The sequence below is a fragment of the Hydractinia symbiolongicarpus genome, chromosome 10 (assembly GCF_029227915.1).
Source record: "Hydractinia symbiolongicarpus strain clone_291-10 chromosome 10, HSymV2.1, whole genome shotgun sequence".
In the NCBI taxonomy this organism is placed as follows: Eukaryota; Metazoa; Cnidaria; class Hydrozoa; order Anthoathecata; family Hydractiniidae; genus Hydractinia; species Hydractinia symbiolongicarpus.
This window is the reverse complement of record NC_079884.1, coordinates 22,638,834-22,659,113: the sequence shown is the minus strand read 5'-3', so window position 1 is coordinate 22,659,113 and position 20,280 is coordinate 22,638,834. Positions and strand designations below refer to the sequence as shown.

The window sequence follows — 20,280 nt, the reverse complement described above, 5'->3', positions numbered from 1 at the left end:
ACAGATGAAATAGTCTAGGACTCTCCATCTAAGTTATGGGCCCTTCTGGATATAATAGACAGGGTATATTTGTGAGGCTAGCCATGTAACATATGCACATCCTTCTACCTATCTATCTAAACAGAGGCTATACGCCCGTTCTTAGGCAGATTTTGTCAAGGGGATTTGACGGTAAAATCGCCGACGAAATCTATGATTTTCCTTAAAAAAAAATTTCCCCGCTAAATTGTAGAATTATTTCAACTCATTCAAACTATACATTTTTCTTTTTAGCGAACATCGACCGACGGATTTTTAAAATCAACGCAACCTTTCGCTTACTTTTTCTCCGTCACCTGCGTTACTTAACGTTTTCTGGCATTTTTAAAATAAATAATAAAAACTTAAAAATAGTTATTTGTTGGCGCAATGTTTTTGTCGACCCTACGGATTTAGCCAATTTTTGAGATGAAAATTAGCACCGACTTTATCTAGTACTGCGAAACAACTTTTTTATGTAATTCCTAAATACTGGTATCTCTAGTAGTCGAGTTCGTTGAGTTTAATAAGAACAAGATTGATTATAAATTTCACCATAAAAATAACAAAACTCTGTTACAAAGACTGTAAGAAAAAACACAATAAATAAAAAGTTCAGAGTTTACGACACAAATGTCACCACTTCCCATATATACAACAAAATATCAAAGCTTTATCAAAATAATTTGTTAACAAATATAAATAAAATTCAGCACCATAAAAAATCACAAATTATGTAACAAATTATTCGCGTTTAAAATGCAAAAACAGTCCGATTCTTAAATCGGGATTTAACAGGATTACTACTAGGAATCAATTGTAACACTACTATTTGATTGGTTATTCCGCCCTTTTCGTTTCTATCTGCAAAATCTTCTGCTCAAAAAAGCATTAAGGCAAGGAACCAAATTTTAGGAAATCAGTTTTTTTCTAGAGTGGAAATCACAATTCTATTGCTGTAAAAAGTTTTCTGCAAAATATTTCACTATGCAACAAAAAAATAAACAAATCAACAAAACAAATACACTGTAAGAAACCGTCAAAAAACGTCATTTTCCCGAATACGGCTAACAAAATTCTGTAACTAAAACTAAAAACATAAAAACTTTTACAACAAAAAGCTTAACAAAATTCGAATCTATTAAATTAAGAAATACTACATCTTTTTGACAGAAAACAGCAGCGTCAATTTGGTTAACAAATAGATCCACAATATTTTCAATCATTTTTTAGCATTTTCTTTCTACTTACTACACGGTACTCACAACAAACAACAAAAATTGACTCTATTAAATTGACAACCAAGGTTCATTAAATAACCACCGTAGGTTACTGTGATTGTTACGGTCGGTTAATGTGACTGTTAACTACAGCAGTAGCTACTTAATCATACTCTGAGCCAATGACGATGCTTAATTTATCACCAACAACATTGGTGCCATGAAACCACTTGTTTGTATCAAGCACAACTATAAAAAAAACAAAAAACAGTTAAAACAACATTTTTCAGTGAAGAAAAATAACAACAGAATAACAGTAAAAATCACTTTAAAAAACACACACCCCAGTACAAAAAATGGCAATTATTTTAGAGAGAATTCTATATTACTATAACTAATGAGAAATTTGAAATAAAATTGGTGTTTGGAGAAAAAATGCAGTGGCCTTGGTTCATTAAATGCATTTAAAAAAAATACCTAAAAAACCTGCAACGCCATAGAAATTGCTTTCGTTTTACAACATTTCTTAAGTCTCTGCACAAGTCCTTACCAGAACGACAATATATTTCATAGCTAATATCATCTACGTTGCAGAACACATTCAAAAACATTGAAAGTGAAACAAAATATTTTTTTCTGAAAAGGTGTATACAAAAACAATTTTTGTTTCGCTTTAAAATGTTGAAAAAGTGATTTATATATAGAGAGCTAAATTCTCTTTAAAATCTAACGTGATAAGAAAACCTTGTTAAAATATAAAAATTGGGTTCAAAAACAAAATGTTTATCCAAAAATAAAAATGGGTATGCATTTTATGGAATTTTGCAAGAAATCCTACAGATTAAATCATTTTCCCTTACAGAGTGTGGTAAAAGGTGATGCAGTAAACTTTATTTTTCATTACCGATAGAATTTCCATTGTTTCCTACATTTCCCACATTAGAAGTTTTATGAACAACACAATATTTGGACAGATTTCGTATACTCTATGGTCCCTCCCTCAAGATTTACAAAGCTTAAGAATGTCTAATGTAATTGCATCTAAATTGTTAGACACACATAGAAATAAAATAGAGTTTTAACCCCATTTGCTCCGGGATTTTTTAAACATATCAGGACTGGAGGACGTCATTGGAAGCTTGAAATTTGTTTTAATCGGATTTTCACATTATAAAAGTTCTGAAAGTAAAATAAAAGTTATTTAACATATTTTCTGTTTTTACATAATTTGTATGAAAAAAACACTAATTATTTCAAAACAACAACAATTTTCCTGGATTTTTGGATAAAATCTAAAATAATCAAGAAGTAATGCAAGTGCCTGATAGATAAATATAAAAAAGTCAACCATTCAGCATAGCAAAAAAGAGTTATCAAAAAAAAACTTTACCTCACCTGACCAAATAGGGTTAGGGAGAAGAAAAAAATACTGTAAAATGCTTACCGATTTCACCTGCTTTTACCGTATCTTGGAAGCCAACACACTCGTAATAACACTCTGGTGGTGGCTCCAACATCCAAGTTTTGTTTCCCTGTATTTGAGCTTGCCAGGAAGATTGCTGGACAGCATCAATCTGGATTGAGAAATAAATGCAAATTGCAACAGTATATTTTTACCTTAAATCAAAATTTTAATTGGGAACAGTGGTTTAAAAACTAATAATAAAAATGCAAAGGTAATTTAACACCTTACGTGCATATGCGCTCCATAGCCAGGGGTTCCCATAAACAACCAATCGGTTCTACTTGATTCCATTTCAGGAGAAAGGAAGTATGGTCGAGTGTAATGTTTACGCAAGACATTAGCAGCTTTTGGGTCACAGTTGCTCCTAAAAATAAATATTACAAAATGCCATTGTTCGGCGAAGCATTTGAACTCATTTTGAATTTATAAAAACAGGCTTGGTGCAGTATTAAAATGCTTCAGAGTATTATTTTTTTAAAAAAAACAGTTTACTTTTGTGTAATTAAAAAAATGAATTTAAATTAAAAACACTTTAGGAAATATATTTTATTTTGGAAATAAAAACATTTGTGGCACTGCAGCTTAGTGGTGTAACTCATTCCACTTTGTGCAGGAGATCAGGGTTCAATTCCCTTTAGCAGCAATTGAATATGGTCAAGTAAATGTTACATTAGCCCCAGGTTAACAGCAGCTATGGAAGTGAAATGGCACACTGTGTGGGCCATTGGATGTTACGTAGTATTGTCTGTTAGACCCTAATCTGCATAGCTCAAAATGAACATTCAATACTCTAGGACTCTCTATCTAACCTTTATGGGAGGCTAGCCATGTAAAATATGCAAATCTATCTATCTAACATCTATTTATCCTCAAGTAAAAAATTTAAAGCAGAAAATTGTTGCTGGGATTAAACTACAAGCCAATAACAGGCCTATCAATAAGAAAATAACACCAGAGCAATAAATCGCTCTCAAAAGGTTACAATAATTTAGACTGGGCGAGCAATCTGAATAAACAGAATAAGATTATAAACGCATATTTTATCACAAAGTCTTTTTTATTTATTTTATTTTATGTGATTCCAATTTAATTAGTTGTTCTACCAGAAGAGGGTGTTACGACAAGTGCATTCTATTTTGTTATAACTATTTTCCCTAAATGGTATCGACCAAACCCTTGCTGTATTACAGTTTAGCTAGCGTAATTTTAAACATTATATATTAATCATCTAGCGTAATTTTAAACATTATATATTAATCATAACGATGGAGGGTGTTACGACAATAATCTGTCTTGTTTTTCACTTGTAGATTTCTCACTCAGAGCAATTGCTCTCCACTTATTGATAGGCCTACAATAATTTTTATGTTCAAATGGCGATATTTTTCAGCAAAAACTTTTCGTCAAAAAAGACATATATTGCATGAAAATATCTTTTCACACTATTATTATAAAAAACTTGATCAAAATAAAGTTTTAATTTTGCTATATTTTATAATGGACAGAAAAAAATTTATTTTAGTCAAAAATATCAAAACATGATCATTAAAAGATTCACCATTACTTTTATCAAAAACCCTTGAAGTTAACAGCTCAAAACAGTAAAAGCTGAACAAGGTTGTGAATCTGGAGGACTGTTTCTAATTTATTTTTGTTTTATTTAAAAAAAAATACACAATAAATACACAGCAGCCCTGAAATTCTTTAAATTTAACAGGTTAAATTTTATTACAGTAGCGGTTTTTGATAAAAAATTTTACTACCCCCATCTTGCAAACCAAAGCCCTTTAATACAAATTTTTTTTTGACTCAACTTAAAGGGAGACAGTAAGGTTTGTTATTGGTTTCTCACTTTGCATTATGTATAAAACTCACCTCCTGTGACAAAAAAGTCAAATTTTTTCGGATAAACAACAACTTTCCAAAAAATTTGCATTTATACTTTTTGCTAGCTTTGCAAATTTTGTACTACAGTAGTTGTTTGTGCTGTTCCAAAGTCTTTAGGTTGGCTTGCATCAAATTTCTTTTTCTCAGTGCTTTTAAAGAATTTGTTATCAATGTTTTAATAAATCTACCATAGGTCAGAATAACATGGCTTAAAGCATTAATTTTAGCTTCATCTTATTGATGGGGGTTATAAAAAAATCTTGTTTTAACCTGCTGGCACTGCTTCTTTGAAATACACTTCACTACGTCACTTGCATTTTTCAAGCCAAATGTACTGTAAACAAGTTGAGCTGCTCATTTTCACAACATTGAGGGAATTTTGTTAACAAAGTTACAATTTTTAAGCAAATATTTCTTTTCTTAATCAGCACATTAATTTGAGTTAATTTAGATAAAACATTTTGTCATGGAAGGTGCACCAATTTTTTTTTCAAAAACAATATGGAGATGTGACATCCACCCATTCTTTTCTCTAGGGTAAATGATATAAATTAAATACTGACCATCCTATATACCATGGCTTCCCTTCCATATTCTTCATCTTTGCTGGCATCTTAAATACATCAGAAAGTGTAGCAAACTTGGTTTGGTAGGGAAAAAATTGACATTCTTTACTGTCACCTGATAAAACAGGGCTATCTTTTCTGTACACAGATTTTATAAATTCAAACGAAAATTTCTCAGTTGCTGTCCAATTTTTTGTTGCATCAGTAATAATGACCGGTCGACCAGAATATGCGTATTTCTCCACAAAGTCCTGTTGACTTAATTGGGAAACTCTGTCAAATTTCGTTATACCACGACAGAAAGAACAATCCACAGGAGGTCTAAAAACATCTAACAACGATTCAGAAAAAGGGTAAACACATGCGTCTGTTTTAAGATCAATCCCAGTAAAAATAGTACTCCATTCTGCAAGTGTTTTCGCTGCAAGTACATCAGTTTTTACTGCAACAAAAACTCCAGCCAACACCAATGTGCAAACTACTAGTACAATGAAGAGCCATTTGACAGCAAGTGAAACAATATTCAACTTTTCTTCCTTATATCTTTTTACGAATGAAAACTTTTTTAAATCATCATCTCTGATTTTTAAGTCTTTAGCTTTCTGATACAGCCTTTTAAATCGAATTTTTGCTAGCTCATAGTCAGCATCGGAGGCCATCTTAGTGCTCTTTCGGTATTGCAAAATAGGAAGTATTTCTTTGCTCGTGAGGGGGAGGAAGAAACCTGCACTCAGTGAGAACTAGGTTCAAAATTCCACCTAGTTACCAGGATCCTATCGTGGTGAAAACACTCCACTAACAACCATTTTCGGCCTGCCCGAGATATAACGGCGTAGAACGCTAATTTTCAATTATTTTCAATTTTTTATCAAAAAATGATATTCTTCGTTGAATTTGGTGAGAGAGTAAAAAAACATGCGCTGGGGACGAGGTTATTCAGCAGTCGCACTGTTCTCGCGGGATATATGGTTTTTAACTTCTAAGAAGAGTGCTCCATCGCACGTACTTTTTATAATGACTTAGTTTGGCTGAGATAAACGCCCTTGACTGAAAAAAAGCGCCCCTTTACAAAAGTAAAAAATAACAAGTGCCGCAGGAGTTCGTACGGCATATGAGAAAAGTGAGACCCAATACCCTATGTGATGCCCGAGACCCGATACCCTGATACCGATACCCGAGACCCGATACCCTGATTTTTTTTTTATTAATTTTTTTCGGCGATGTTTTATTTCAATAAAAATCTAATTTTTTCTCATTATTTTCTTGTTTTTTCAACCTAACATATCAGAGATGATATGTTAAGTTTATTCGAAGCAAGTCGTACGTTCGATCGAATGAATAATTAATGAGGAAGTCCAGATTAAGCATGTGAAAGTGTCTGTTCGATGGATTGAATGGGAAAGGAAAAAGCAAAGAGTGAAGTTCGTGTGTTTAGTGAAGTAATAGTAATTTTAAAACGCGTTTTTATTATATTTTACATTCAATTATTATTATTATTATTATTATTATTATTCCGAATATTTATACAGGATAGCCACTTCAGTGTTGGAAACACTGTTATCAATGTGGGTCCTGTGTTCTGAATGCATACATTAAGTATACACCGGCAATACCTACCCAATTTCCCTCACATGGCATGGGTTGACCCGTAGCTGTGGCAAAGGCACTTGCTAAACATGCCCGCGCTGTGGACCGAACCACGGACCTTGTGATTACGAAGCGAACTCCATAACCACAAGGCCACACGCCATTACAACTACAATTTCTTGCCCGATGCTGAAAAACAAGATACACCAAGAAAATCTGATATAATTCAGAAAAAGAAAATTACTTCTTCTCAAACTCAAAATTCAGATGGAAAAGACGTCGAGATTGTGAAAACGTTAAATTGGATTCCAGAGTCGATAGTTGAAGAAATAATGAAAGATGCCAGATTGTTAGCTGGTAACAATGAAGATGTCATCAAAGGATTTGGCGATACATATTATGTTAAAAATGCTAAAAACGAAAAACAACCATTCACAGTTGGAATAAACAAGAAAAAAAACATTTTAACTTGCTGTGAAATTTGCTATCGGTTTAAAGGTTTCGGAATATGTGCGCATACTGTCTGCATAGCATTCAAGTTGAATGTGGTCGAACCTTTTTTAAAGCAATGCGAAAAAAAGACAACTAATGTCAGAAGCCTAGTAGACTTTTCCAAAGAGAAAAACGCGGGCAAAAAGAAAACGAAGGCAACTCAAAGAAGAAAAGGGCTAGCTAACGTTAAAAAGGTTCCAATCACAAATTTAATCAATCCACAAGCTTCTGCACAAACGAGAACACCATCAACGCAACCTATTCCACCTTCAGCAACAGTTAATAAACCAGCACCACCTGTACCAACAGATAATGGTTATGTCTTGTTCCTACTCAACTACACCCACAAAAATGTATCAACTTGCTATGGTTGTGGAGGAAAATTTCAGTCAAATATTCCATCAGACAATATAGAAAATTTAATCGTGGTTTCGAAAACTAAAAGGAGTTATTTCGACCCTACAACGAAAAAACAAACATTCTCTAATGAATTTAAAAACGTCTAGTATCACTTTAATTATTCATGTTTGATCAGACAAAATAATTTTTTTGATGCTAGTTTCATTGTAGTTCCTGGTGATATAAAACCATTGTTGAGCCAGCAACATATTCGCATATTACGTGCAACAAATATTTCCGTATAATGAAGAAATATATACATATCAAAATGTGTTTTTATTATCGTTCATATTCAAATAAAAAATTAAAAAAAATAATAAAAAAAAAATCAGGGTATCGGGTCTCGGGTATCGGTATCAGGGTATTGGGTCTCGGGTCTCGGGTATCACATAGGGTATCGGGTCTCACTTTTCTCATATGCCGAGTTCGTACATGGTATAAAAAAATTCTGTAAAACTTTTAGAATTCAAGTGACTAGTTACTTTGAACAGGGCTATTTTGCCGAGGGCTATTTTACAGGTATATTCTGACGGGACTCCAAATAAGCTTTTTATGGTGCAATGTTGAATAAAATTACCATTTTAATTTTTGGTATAAAAAGCTGAAACTAAACCTCTCAAAACAACAACCTTCATTTCGGTTCCGCAGTAACTACATTGCTAAGATCGCAGGGGACAATGCACGAATTTCCCCTCATTATTCTAGCCTTGATTTTCTTGAAAAACACATTTTTTCAAATCAACTTTCTCCCTGGGATTATTCACTCTAACGCAGCGTCCCAATGTTAGAAAAGATACAATACCCCTGGGGAAGACATTGATGATTTAAGACTTGTCAATTTTCTTCGTTAGAATCCCGTGTAAGTGTGTGTGCGCAATCAACATTGAAAAACATTGTTTATCATTTTCGATATTTATTTATTTATTGTTACATTATTTACTGATGTTTATCTACAAAGCACTCATCCCACATAACCTGCGCGACAAATGAGATCCTACTTCGACTGCAGCACGTTTACTCTCACTTCATTTGGTTACGTCCGACCTAACTTCACGCTCGCTCGTCTTTCTTCCCAACTTTTAAACTTCTTGATGGCCACTTCTATCATCTCACTCATGTGAACAGCCAGCTACAATAAATAAACACCACTCAATGATTTAAACGTTGCTATGGATACGTAAAACACCAATCTCAGAGCGACCGCAAAAAGACAACAACCACGTGAAGATAAACACGTCACCACAAGTGCACACAGACAAACACCAACAAAGAACACACAAGCACAAGAAAAACATTGATACGTAGAAAAAACGTCAGTTAACAACGACCGCGGGAAAATAAAGACGTTGCTATATATACGTGCATAGAACGACCACACGAAGATAAAAACGCGAAGGGTATTAGTCACATACGAAGAAATCAAGATTTACGTCGACCACACATAAATGGGAAGGGGAAAAACGCATACTTACCTGATTGCAATTCGACGGTTGCATACACTGAAAGTTGGCTAGCTTCGTATCTCGGTATTTTTCTAAACTGCTAGCCATTCGACGAACCTGTAAATAAACTTAGTGAATTGAATATAAAACGATCAGAACAACCTTCAAAACTTGGAGGTGCCAAGAATGCAAAACTCTCTTTTTAGACTGTATATTAGCGTGGTTATCATTACTGCAGTACTGGACCCAAATTAGCAGTTCAATTTTCAAGTTGAAAAGTCTCGCCCTTGCCAACATTATAACATGCGTTATGTATTTACGTGTTCATTCAAATGTTATATATTTATTTTCAAACCCTTCGTTAGCACAAATTCGCAAATGCACTTTTTTATTCTAATTCCAACACGTACCTTTTCTTCCAATTGAGGAGTCTTGACAGGAAAACAGGACCAGAAATGTCTCAACAATTCAGCTAGTGATATATATTGCTTCTTCATTTCTTGCAGTAAATCACTTGGTGCGGTTTCTAAGAGATAAAAATATTTATGAAGTACACCATTCTATTAAGTAAAGTGTATTTTAAGTGGTGAATCATTCAATATATTTTAAAGAATAATCACAAGCATTGGATGAGGCTGGGCTGTTTTAACTTGCCTTGAATATGATAGCAGGTTTATATACTGTCCAGATAATTCACGTTACTAAAACATTTCTTTGTGCTGCCACTTTCAGCAACAATTCTGAGTCAACACTTTTGTATCTAGCCAATCAGAATGCGGTAATTACACTGAATTATTTCCTTGTTGTAATGGAAATATTACCAGTCGCACATACGTGTGTGGACACGATAAATTTACAACGCAATTAAAACAAAATCGAATTTGCTACTATTGCCTTGAGTCCCCGTGGCACAAAATAACGAAAAAATAATCATCTGGCTAAATTGCGAGATACAATGTCCCGAACTAGGTACCAAAAAGGAACCAATCAGAGTGCAGTATTATCGCTGCTTAGATCTGCAGACATTTTTACCGCCATTTTCTAAAATAGGGGTGAACGGTAATTCTTTGGTATTTCCAAGAGTTTGAAACACTAAAAATGTATAGCAGAAAGCTCAACATACCAGCTAAATTCGTTTTCCCAACATGAGACATAAACTTGCCACCAGGCGATACCTCTTCCATGACTTCTGCTGCATCTGAAGCTGAAAGTACCTTTAAAAAATAACCAAAAAAATAAAACTACAAATCAATCCACGATACACGAACTTGTGAATATTGTATTTACTTGTGACAGGGAAGGTGTCCAAGCCGTTACGCTTTCTTTTAATTGTATAATATTTTTTTGATATGCAGCGTTATTGTACCCATTCTAAAAAAACAAATAAGTAAATACCGTTGTTTATTAAAGCTCATTGCGCAACATAAACATTTAGACGTTTCACATTGTCCTAAAAAAGCGAACACCCCGAATGGTGATGTAGAACAATATTATATATCGCACACAACAAATCATACCAGTGTTCCGCTCACAAATCTGTGCCAAAAAAATCTAATTTTCCAAATAATTATTATGCCAAATTATTAAATAAAATATGAACAATTCCATATGACCTGGTCATTTCTTGAGAACGTACGCAACATTAGACATTCAATGGGACAACGATGGAAATGTCTATTGAAATGTCTTGATAGCAGCAAACAGCATCAGACTTGAGAATTGACCAAAAATACGTTACACTTCTTGGTAAAAGGCACGAAAGGGCAATAAAAATGGCAATGGTTACCCTTTAGACATTTCGGAACATTTAAAGTTCCTGAAAATACTTGATGATTTTATGTTTGTGTTACGTACGGTAAAAAAACTCATAGAATCTGTGAAAAAGCCGTTTCGAGCACTTAACATCGTGAATAATGACAAGAAACACACGACACTTTGTCAAAACCTTTGCTTGCTTCCAAGAATGCGTAAAATGAAAGAATACAGAACCAAAATAAGGTTATGTTACGTACATTTTTAAAGGTACGTAACATTCATTCAAGTGCCAAGAATGACTGCCTCGTCAAAATTTACTTTTAATAGAGGTTATCCAAAAATTAAAATTAAACATACGAATTTTGTGTCGGTCAGAATTTTTAAAGTTACGTACGGTCTTTCATCGTCAGTTCCTAATTAAAATTCAAAGTTCGATAAAAAAACAAGCAAGTTAGAATTCATTTTGAAATAAATCAGCTTACACACCAAACACCTGAAAGAAGGAAAAACTCCAAAATGCATGAAATGTTTTCACTAAGCAAATAAATAAACTTAAGTGTATATGTTTTACCGTGCGCATTTTTACTGTGCATCAGCTTTTAATGAGTTGGGGTCCTAGTGAATTTAAAACTCCCATTTGAACTACGAAAACTAGACAACTGCCTAAGATCAATCCTATTCTCAAGCTGAACGCTAAGCAGAAAGGATCGATTCACACTTTTATAGTCTCTAACATGACTCGGCCAGACCTTCCACACTGGAAGCGAAAGCTCTACCACAAGTGCGTATTCTGTTATGGTTGTCAGATAATTCTCACAAAAAAAAAAGAAATATACTTGCAAGTACTACAAAGTGTAAAGAAGTTTATGCAGAGAAAGAAGGTAAAATTATTTTCAGAAAATCATTAAAATCAAATAACATGTTAGGTACGGTTTCGGGACAGATTGGTGAGCGGAGCCCACTAAAGCTGACAATGACGCCGAAGGGTATGTCAGAAACTCGAAATTTACATACATTGCGTGTGATCAAGGGATATGTTTGGTTTGTAACCGTAAAATTGCGGATTCTATCGGTGTATATTAAACATTTTTGAAACAGAGCACCGTTCTCCGCAATTAAGCGGACTGTATCAGGTTAAAAAATATTATTGTTGACGCAAATGGTTAACGAAATTGTGATGCAATGCGCACATACATTTTCATTTACTTCATAATATCTTATACGCACCTCAGAACCGTTTAGTTCTCCTTCAGCTGGCTTATGTGCAAATTTATCAATGTCTAATATTTTTAAGGTAGCAACTGATCCTTCTCTGTATTCTTCAAGGTCTTCTAGTTCCAAGGCTTCTCGAATACGTTTCTGAAAGAATGATCACGACTGACTAAAAGTCGGTAAAGAAGACAAAAAAAATTTCGGCTAAGCACGAAAACTTACCTTTTTAAATTCGTCAGAATCTCTTTCTGTGTTGGATCTAAACAATGTTATATATAATTAAAACAAAAACAAAACATGCAGGAAAAAAAATTATATTTAGTTAAAAGAAAAAAACAGAACACTTATAAGCAAATAATAAAGTGCCGAAAAAATTTTTTTTTTTTTATCGTAAATGTTATTGTAAACAGAGAGAAAATGACGTATGAAGATTAACCTATGCTTCTATGTAAATACCGTATACCGTGTACATCGTTTATACTTTATCTACTTAAACATGTGTATACCTCCCCAACTTTCTACATATTATCTCCGCCATTTGATTAAAATTAAGTCAGCATATCTTACCTTTTCTGTGTATTTTGCAGAACCATTAAACTTTGGTGGTTAAAGTGTTTTATTAGTGGATCGTTAACAGAAGGTTTTGATCTTGAAGTAGTTCCATACCCCTTAAAACGTAAACAGATTTGTTACTAAAGATTTTTTTATAATTGAAATATTTTTGAAAAAAGAAACTCTCTTGATTTCCTCCCTATAACATGTCACCGCACTGGTCAAATTATATCCCAGGAATTTAGGTCTTTCACCTAATTGACCATCTTTTGTCCCTTCCATATCTAAACGGAAATATTTCGGATCAATCGTACTAATTATTCCGACATCTTTGGTCGAAATTCTCCCCATAACTCTGACTGCCAACTCAATCTCGTCGAATCCTTTTCAAAAATTACATTTTATTTTACTTGAATTTATTCATTACTTACGGGGTATCGATACAGGACGTCCGCACCTTGGAGTGGGTAGCAAAAACAGAGACAAAAGTCGACAGGCTAGTATTCTAATTCACGTCGGCATTCGGCAGTTGCCGAGGAGAATGCTGAAATAACTTTCCCAACGTTAAACACAAGTTTGGCGACGCAAAACAGGAAAATGTCATTTCTCGTCGGCAATGTTTTGTTGTCGTGAAAAAAACTGAATTGGAAAGGCTGACATAGAAGGTGCTCGGCTATACGCAGACATTTTTTTACACAGTTTTTTGTATTTCTTGTTCATTTAGTTTAGAGCATGTTTATGGAGTTCTTCTAAATAAAGTGTTGCAGTGATACGTCTTACTTTTCTGCAAGTGTACGAGTAGGTTTACTGAGAAGATTTATTAAAATTTAAGAATTGAAGAAAATAACACAATTTGTGTTGTACATAAATGGGGAGGGAGCGTTAACCCTATTCAGGGCAGACATTTTAGGACCTCTGAAAAGCTGAGGAGAGTGGGGAAGGAAGGGCTAAAAGACTCTTTCGTTCCCTTTGAAAGAGACAAAGAAGACGTCGTATTGCCGCCACTTGGCACAAATGTGTGTTAGCACATTGGAAGAAAACTGGGATAAAAAATTCCAGACGTCATTCTGCCTAAGACACAATGACGTCATCGTATATCTCGAAAACTGGATAGAGGATAAAATAGTGGAACGTAAACATATGTAAAATTACTTGATAAAAGCACGAACACGAACTATTAATCAGGATATTTAATGAAAAACATTTTTATCCATATTGTTCATGACCATCAGTTAACCATAAGCTTTATCCACTATCCACAGGTATGAAGTACATGTTCCAATATTTGTTAAAGGACTGCTAGACTCATAGATAACAGTGTTAAAATTAATAATCGTTTTAAAATACTGCTTGGAAGTGAGCATTTGCCCAGAAATAGACATTTACCCACAATGTTATAACCAAAGGTAGTAAGGTATACTACCTTTTTATACACAGACCATCAAATGAATTGAAATAGAATTGGATAAATCAAGATGAAAAAGGACAAAACCAGAAAAAAATAAAACTAACCTCTTCAAAGTTTGGTGAAGTTGATGAAAAATCGAATAATGGGTCAAAAAAATCTTGTGTGACCTTTTTTAAATATTCTAAAAAAGAGATAAATTCGAAATAAATTGACATATGCTTTTCTTAGCAGTGCAGTATGACAAAAGGCAACATGGTGGAGCGCTAGGTTGTACTATATACATGTAGCGTTGTCAGCTAATTCCAAGCTATTTACTGACTGTGAACTGTCTTGTTAGCAAGCAAACAAGCTTGAGCAATGCTATACAAATCACTGGATATAACGTGACATAGTTGCAGACAGAAGGAGGAGAAGCTAGTCATTATAATGAAATCTACAAGAAAGACTATACCTTGTTCGTCTTTTTTAGCATACTCTCCAAATATATCCTTGGAAGAAGCGTTTTTTTGGATTCTATCTCGATGAAAGTGTTGTGATTGGAAGAATTCTGTCCAGAATTCTTTTTCAGTCATCTAAAGCAAAACACAGCCATTTTTGGAATTGTAGCATATCGATTATTTTACCAGAATAAACAGTCTAGCTTAATAAAACAATACATATTTTTATTTTGTTCTCTCTAGATGCATTTTTTATTTGCTCACATATAAAAGTTTATGTTCAGGATATATACAATATGCTGATATTATTCTGCATTTCAACTTCAATGCCACTAATTATCCAAGTCTTGTATTTCTCTTAACGCAACTAAGAAGACAGGTTATTTGCAATCACTTCATGCATGTTTAAGAAACAGCAGCTTACATCGTTTGGTACAGTGTTGACATACTTCTCTTTTACTAAAATAAACAAATGCTATATATTTTTCGTGTTAAACTTTACATGAAACATTTCTGTCGGTTATCCAAAAAGAAGTAATACCTGTAGGATACATTTTAAAGATGGATTCAATGCTATCAGCTGTCAAGTTGAAACGAAGTTCATTACAGCCATGCATGTCTGGTTTCAACTCCGCCTAAAGTAACAACAGATGATGCTTGATTGTATGAAATACTGGGGATACATGTTTTTTATAAGAAACTAGTTTGGTTAAAACAAAGATAGAGTCTGTTGGAAATGTTTTTACAAGAACAAAGTATTAAAAACAAAATTCCTGTTAGGTCAATAAAATTTAATCTTCTGATTAAGGTGCCACAACCAAAAAGTAAATGCAGGACGGGGTTCATTGATGGAACAATTGCAATAACGCAAGGCTTTCTAACTTAAAAATATCTAGATGCGTTTACTTTTTCCAATTTGTCCTAAATCTTTCATTTTTTTAAGCCTTCTAGCTGATTTAGACATGATATTTTTAATATGAGCGCAAAAGGAACGTTCATGCCACCGAAATGGAATATTCTAAGAAACTTTGAGGCTAGTCATGTTATTTTTTTGTTCCAAGGTCAAATAACATGAGGAAAGAGAAAAAGGTGCTAGAATTTGACTGCAAAAAAGTAGGTGCATGCCCTTAAGAGACCTGAGCAATCAAGTATTTAAAAATTTCATAATTCTAATTTTAACGGCAATTTTAGAGTTACTGTGTAATACATTTTAGAGAAAATAATTATAATGTTATTTTATGTTTATAGATGTGTATTTGAAGCACTGCTTAAAAACGGACACCAATGTAACAATATCACTATTGGCCGTTATCAAGCTAGTAAAAACAAATAACTTTTATGTAGGTAAAGTTTCATCAGGGCACTGCCTACAAGCCCAGTCATGATCAAATTCTTTAATCATGACTGGGCTAGTAGGCAGTGTAATGAAAATTAGCACTCCAATTTTATAAATGTAAGGATTTACTTTTCTTGATACATAATTGTTCTTTTCTCAAAAAAAAAGAAACTATAAAATGAATTTGCACACTTTTAGAATTTATTAGTTAGCTTTTAAAAGAATATTCTAAATATATATATACTCCTCTATAAAATTCAAGCTTACTGTACACTAGGAAAAACAAATTTGTAAAAAGTCAATTCCTTCAAATGACATAATGACTCTATTTTAAGAACATACCAAGAAACCTGAACCAATACCAACTTCTTGTTTCTCCATTTCCTTCGATGGATTTATATTCTATAAAAAATCATGCAAGTTGTTTCATTTTGCAAGTCACTGATAATATTATAAATTTTGAACGTCACTTAAGTTAGATCTAATTTGCTTGATAGAAAGGATTGTTTTTTTTTGCTGAAGTTAATATAAATTTTGGACCAGTAATTAGCATAGCGTAACGTATTTACCATTTTTTGATTGTCCCAAAAATCGTCTGCCGTAATGATTCCACTTACAACCAGTTCCTTGTAAAGTTGATAAAGTTCTGGTCTTTCTTTAAAAATTCTGAAAAAGAAATAGATGGTTGAAAACTGCAACTAAGAAATATACAAGACTTCTTATTAAAAACAAGTAGTTTTTTTATTAAAAAGAAAGGAAAATGACATTAAAACCTAAATTACACTGTAACGATTGCACAGTGTGCAGATGGAAATAGATTTTGCAGTAGATTACATTCTATGAATTGCTCTGATTTATGTCCACCCTTTTAAATAATTTTAGTAACAACTTGGTAACAGCTATTTCAAAATATAATGAATATAACAATACCTACTTATTTTTTTCTTCCAAATCTTTATTTGCTTTGTGACGATGTGCAGGTATCAGTTCTGCAAGCAAGTCCTTCATTTGGTTACGATCTTTTAGCTGATTGTCCCTACCATTTGGATTAGCAAAGTGGAAGTTATATGAAGTGTCATTGTGCAAGACAATTTGAAGTTGAACCTTCGAGCTCGTTTCAGGGCTAATACGTTGAACTAAAAACAATTGCTGTTGTTACTTAAAGGGTAGTATCCTTAAAAATGTGATTTTTTTTTTCGACTGCGTATTTGTATTTGAACTTATAAAACCCGCAAAAATAACACATAAACACAAGAATTTATCTCTAAATACCTATATTCCCTGTTCATATCTCCGCAAAAACTTCGTTTTTGAAAAAAGAGCGTCAAAATAAAAAGGACTGGGTTCTAATTTTAATATGCAGTTTTATAGTTCAAAACATTGCGCTAGCTAGACAAGGCCCTATGTTGATGCTTATAATGCAACAGACTTTCAAATAAGAAACAAACAAATGCATCATAGTTTCTTGTCCAGTGACGAAGAGAACACTGTTCCAGACATTTCGGCTCTAAAGTCATTTAGTTTTGAGCCTGAAATGTCGTTGGAAGAGCAAGATAAATAGTTCAAACCATAAAGACGAAGTTATACAAAAAGAAGGCAATCGAATTGGAAACAATAATTGGTGTAAATGAGGTGGTCACTGTAGACCGATGAGTTTATTCTCTGAAAGTTTGTGCTGCAAAGATAATAATGAAATTCCTGATGAGTACTTCGAAAGTACAAATAATTTCGCCAAATATAAAGTCTTTCATATTTTTAATAATGACTGAAGTGATATCCATTTTATATCTTTAACATCCTTCTATCTTCGATTAATTGAAATTGTTAAATTGAATCGTGTTAAAAATAAAAAGTCTGATAAAAAAGGAAATACATTTTCCATACGCACAACATGATAAAAAGTTTCAACAAGCTCTTTACAATAAACTTTTCAACAAAATCTTTTGTGAAAAAAAAAACATCTTGCTCTCCATCCGAAATATTTTATGCAACTGCATCTTTGAAATTCAATGAAGAAGGCCCGGAAAGCAACAATGATGAAGGGATTAAAAAAATAGAATAACGAAGATGCGTTCTAATAAAGAAATACAATAGTGAGATGTGCTCTGAAAGAGTGTCAGTGAACAGGGGGTAAATTTTAAATTTCCCATTTTAGGAAAAACATGTATTACAGATTTGATGGGTACATAATCGATTAGAAAAAGATTTTCAGAAAGACATACCATCGTGTGCTTTATGGGCAATCCGCAATAAATACTCTGAAGCTGATAGATATTTCCGAATTTTTGTCATTACCCCCGTCTGTCAAGCCATGCATGTGACGAAGAAAACATTTACTTGTTGTGTGGTGCATAATTTTTAAACTTGAAAGTCAAAGTAAGTTTGAAAAAGTTATTAGAAGTTATTAGTAGGAAATCTATAATGTTAAGAAAACGAATTATCATTGTGTAAAATATAATTTTTGTTGGCTTGGTATGTAATTGTTGGTTACGAACACGAAGTTTATACCAAGCTTGTATCTTTTTATTTTGATAAACAAATACAAAAGAAGCATGTGTTGGGTTGATACATACAAAATCAAATGATTTACGTAAGTCAGGTAATTGCCTGAAGATCTATTTCTAAGCAGTCTGGCTCAAAGTGTGTGGAACATATATAAAATCCTGAATCCTTAGGCAAGGGACCAGTTCTTTTAAAATGTTATGTGACTTTTTCGAAGCTCTTTTTTCTCTGCGCTGGGAGTTTTGAAAAAAAATACAACATCGTCAACATTTTCTTTTGATTTATTATTACCAGTTTTGTTAGTGCAGTTGATGGGGGCGCAATTTGGCATGTTTTCAAGCAGTTAAACTCGAATGTTTAAGTAAATTAACAACTAATACTACTACCACCGCCAGCATACTACACTTTCTGAACTAAAAAATGTCATAATTTCAACTCAACCCAATCCTTTTAAAATCGCAAAGGGGTCAAAATAACGAAGCGATTTCACGCGTAGTAAACACAACTTTTTACAAAGTTAGTGAAACTTTTATATGAAAAGAAATAGGTATTTCAATTTTGTTGTTGTTGCGGCTACTGTTTTTTTATATAAAAAATTAGAGGTTACTTCCCCTTTAACTGACATGTTCTGAGAAAGCTATTCTATTAAGCGACCAGGAGAATATTTTAATAATAATATCTATCCTAAAAGTCTTGGTAATTTCTTAAAGTATCTTGTACCCATACATAAGCACACCTAGTCAAAGATCAAAATTAGGTTATTTTAAGGTTTTAAGAATACGTTAGTTGTGAAAGGGATATATCAAAATATATCTATTCAGGATGACATCATTAAAAATATTATTTTGTCACCAAGATTTTTTCCACTCATCTTGCGGAACTTTATGTAAGTATCGTGTCATGCATGTATCTAAGTAAAAGATCAATACTTTAAGTTCAAACTAAAGTTCTGAAAAAAATTCTTTTTGAATAATATAACAAAAAATTTCCCACAAAGTAAATTTCAATGGTTGGATAGGAAGCTTAAATTTCAAATACTGGAATATGTTTCAGAAAGCTATGTGAAAGAAAATTTTCTGACAGACTTAGAGATTAAAAACATCCAATACAGTGTAACAAATAATAAGGTGGTACTGAAATACTAAGGAAAATACTGAGATAATTAGGTGCATTTCAGAAGAATTTAGGTGTACAGCATGTCTGCAAGTACCAAATAATTTCTTACCTTTTATGTCAGAGTAGACACATTGAAACGTTTTTGCATCACCAGAAGAAGAATGCCATGTTAGTCGGTTGGTCAGCAACGAAAAAGTTCCATCCGCTTTCTTGAATTTGACTGTGTGTTTTACCTTTCCCAATACTTTTTCGGAATTAGACATGGTGTTTTGGGATTCAGCTATGATCTAAGTTGTTTTAGGAAATTATTAAATGGCATGAAAATAGAAGTGTAAACTGTTGTCGAGACCTTAAATATTTACTAGCTGTAAGCTTCATGGAATAATTCGCTGCCACAGAAAAAAATTAAAAAAAAAATAAAAAATTATTTTTCTTTCCACATTTTTTACTACCATCAATAGTTACTTGACATACAAAATGTGTCTTCAGAAAATTACCTCCCATAGACCTTCAAAAGGTGATTCAATGGTTTAAAGATCAAAACCATTTCACAAATGTTTACCAAAATATGCTAGAACATTAGTAATGATGTCATCATCCCATCTATTTTAAAACAGTTGCTTCCACCTAGAGGAACTTGTCAAGTTTTGTATGATCTGGTTACCCAAATAGGAGAAGACAACAATTTCCTTTTTGTTGTTTATACTAGAATTGTGTTACACAACTAAAATATTTAGTAGCTTTTGTCCAAAAGCTGTTAAGAAATGCCAGTAGAGTGTCAATAAAACATGAGAAATTAAATAACTAACTATAAAATAACAATAAAACAATTTCACATTGACAAAAGCTTAATGGATTTGTCTATTTTACTTCTGATGCAAGTTAT

The 20,280-nt window shown here is 33.0% G+C and overlaps 2 protein-coding genes across 2 annotated transcripts; both read right to left on the bottom strand.

The window, feature by feature from the left end:
• Positions 1-556: 556 nt before the first annotated feature.
• LOC130613150 (uncharacterized) lies at positions 557-5,856 on the bottom strand. Its single transcript, XM_057434476.1, has 4 exons — positions 5,154-5,856; positions 2,932-3,067; positions 2,683-2,812; positions 557-1,487 (listed from the first exon to the last, which is right to left on the bottom strand). The coding sequence occupies exons 1-4, from the start codon at positions 5,813-5,815 to the stop codon at positions 1,402-1,404; spliced, it is 1,014 nt and encodes a 337-aa protein (XP_057290459.1). The 5' UTR covers positions 5,816-5,856; the 3' UTR covers positions 557-1,401.
• Positions 5,857-7,842: 1,986 nt separating this feature from the next.
• Positions 7,843-20,021, bottom strand: LOC130613149 (general transcription factor IIH subunit 1-like). The gene is made up of 16 exons (XM_057434475.1): positions 19,504-20,021; positions 16,711-16,912; positions 16,346-16,442; positions 16,119-16,178; positions 14,982-15,075; positions 14,865-14,899; positions 14,455-14,575; positions 14,108-14,184; positions 12,611-12,711; positions 12,266-12,302; positions 12,059-12,190; positions 10,364-10,447; positions 10,200-10,290; positions 9,487-9,602; positions 9,107-9,193; positions 7,843-8,763 (listed from the first exon to the last, which is right to left on the bottom strand). The coding sequence occupies exons 1-16, from the start codon at positions 19,655-19,657 to the stop codon at positions 8,668-8,670; spliced, it is 1,584 nt and encodes a 527-aa protein (XP_057290458.1). The 5' UTR covers positions 19,658-20,021; the 3' UTR covers positions 7,843-8,667.
• Between the last annotated feature and the right edge of the window lie 259 nt (positions 20,022-20,280).

Coding starts and splice junctions, on each gene's coding strand:
- LOC130613150 (XM_057434476.1), bottom strand. CDS start 5,815: ATGGCCTCCGATGCTGACTATGAGCTAGCAAAAATTCGATTTAAAAGG. Junction 3,068..5,153: donor AAGCCATGGTATATAGGATG/GTCAGTATTTAA, acceptor ATTTATTTTTAG/GAGCAACTGTGACCCAAAAG. Junction 1,488..2,682: donor GGTAAAAGCAGGTGAAATCG/GTAAGCATTTTA, acceptor TTTTTTTTATAG/TTGTGCTTGATACAAACAAG.
- LOC130613149 (XM_057434475.1), bottom strand. CDS start 19,657: ATGTCTAATTCCGAAAAAGTATTGGGAAAGGTAAAACACACAGTCAAA. Junction 16,179..16,345: donor TTTGGGACAATCAAAAAATG/GTAAATACGTTA, acceptor GATTTTTTATAG/AATATAAATCCATCGAAGGA. Junction 8,764..9,106: donor AACCGTCGAATTGCAATCAG/GTAAGTATGCGT, acceptor TATTTATTGTAG/CTGGCTGTTCACATGAGTGA.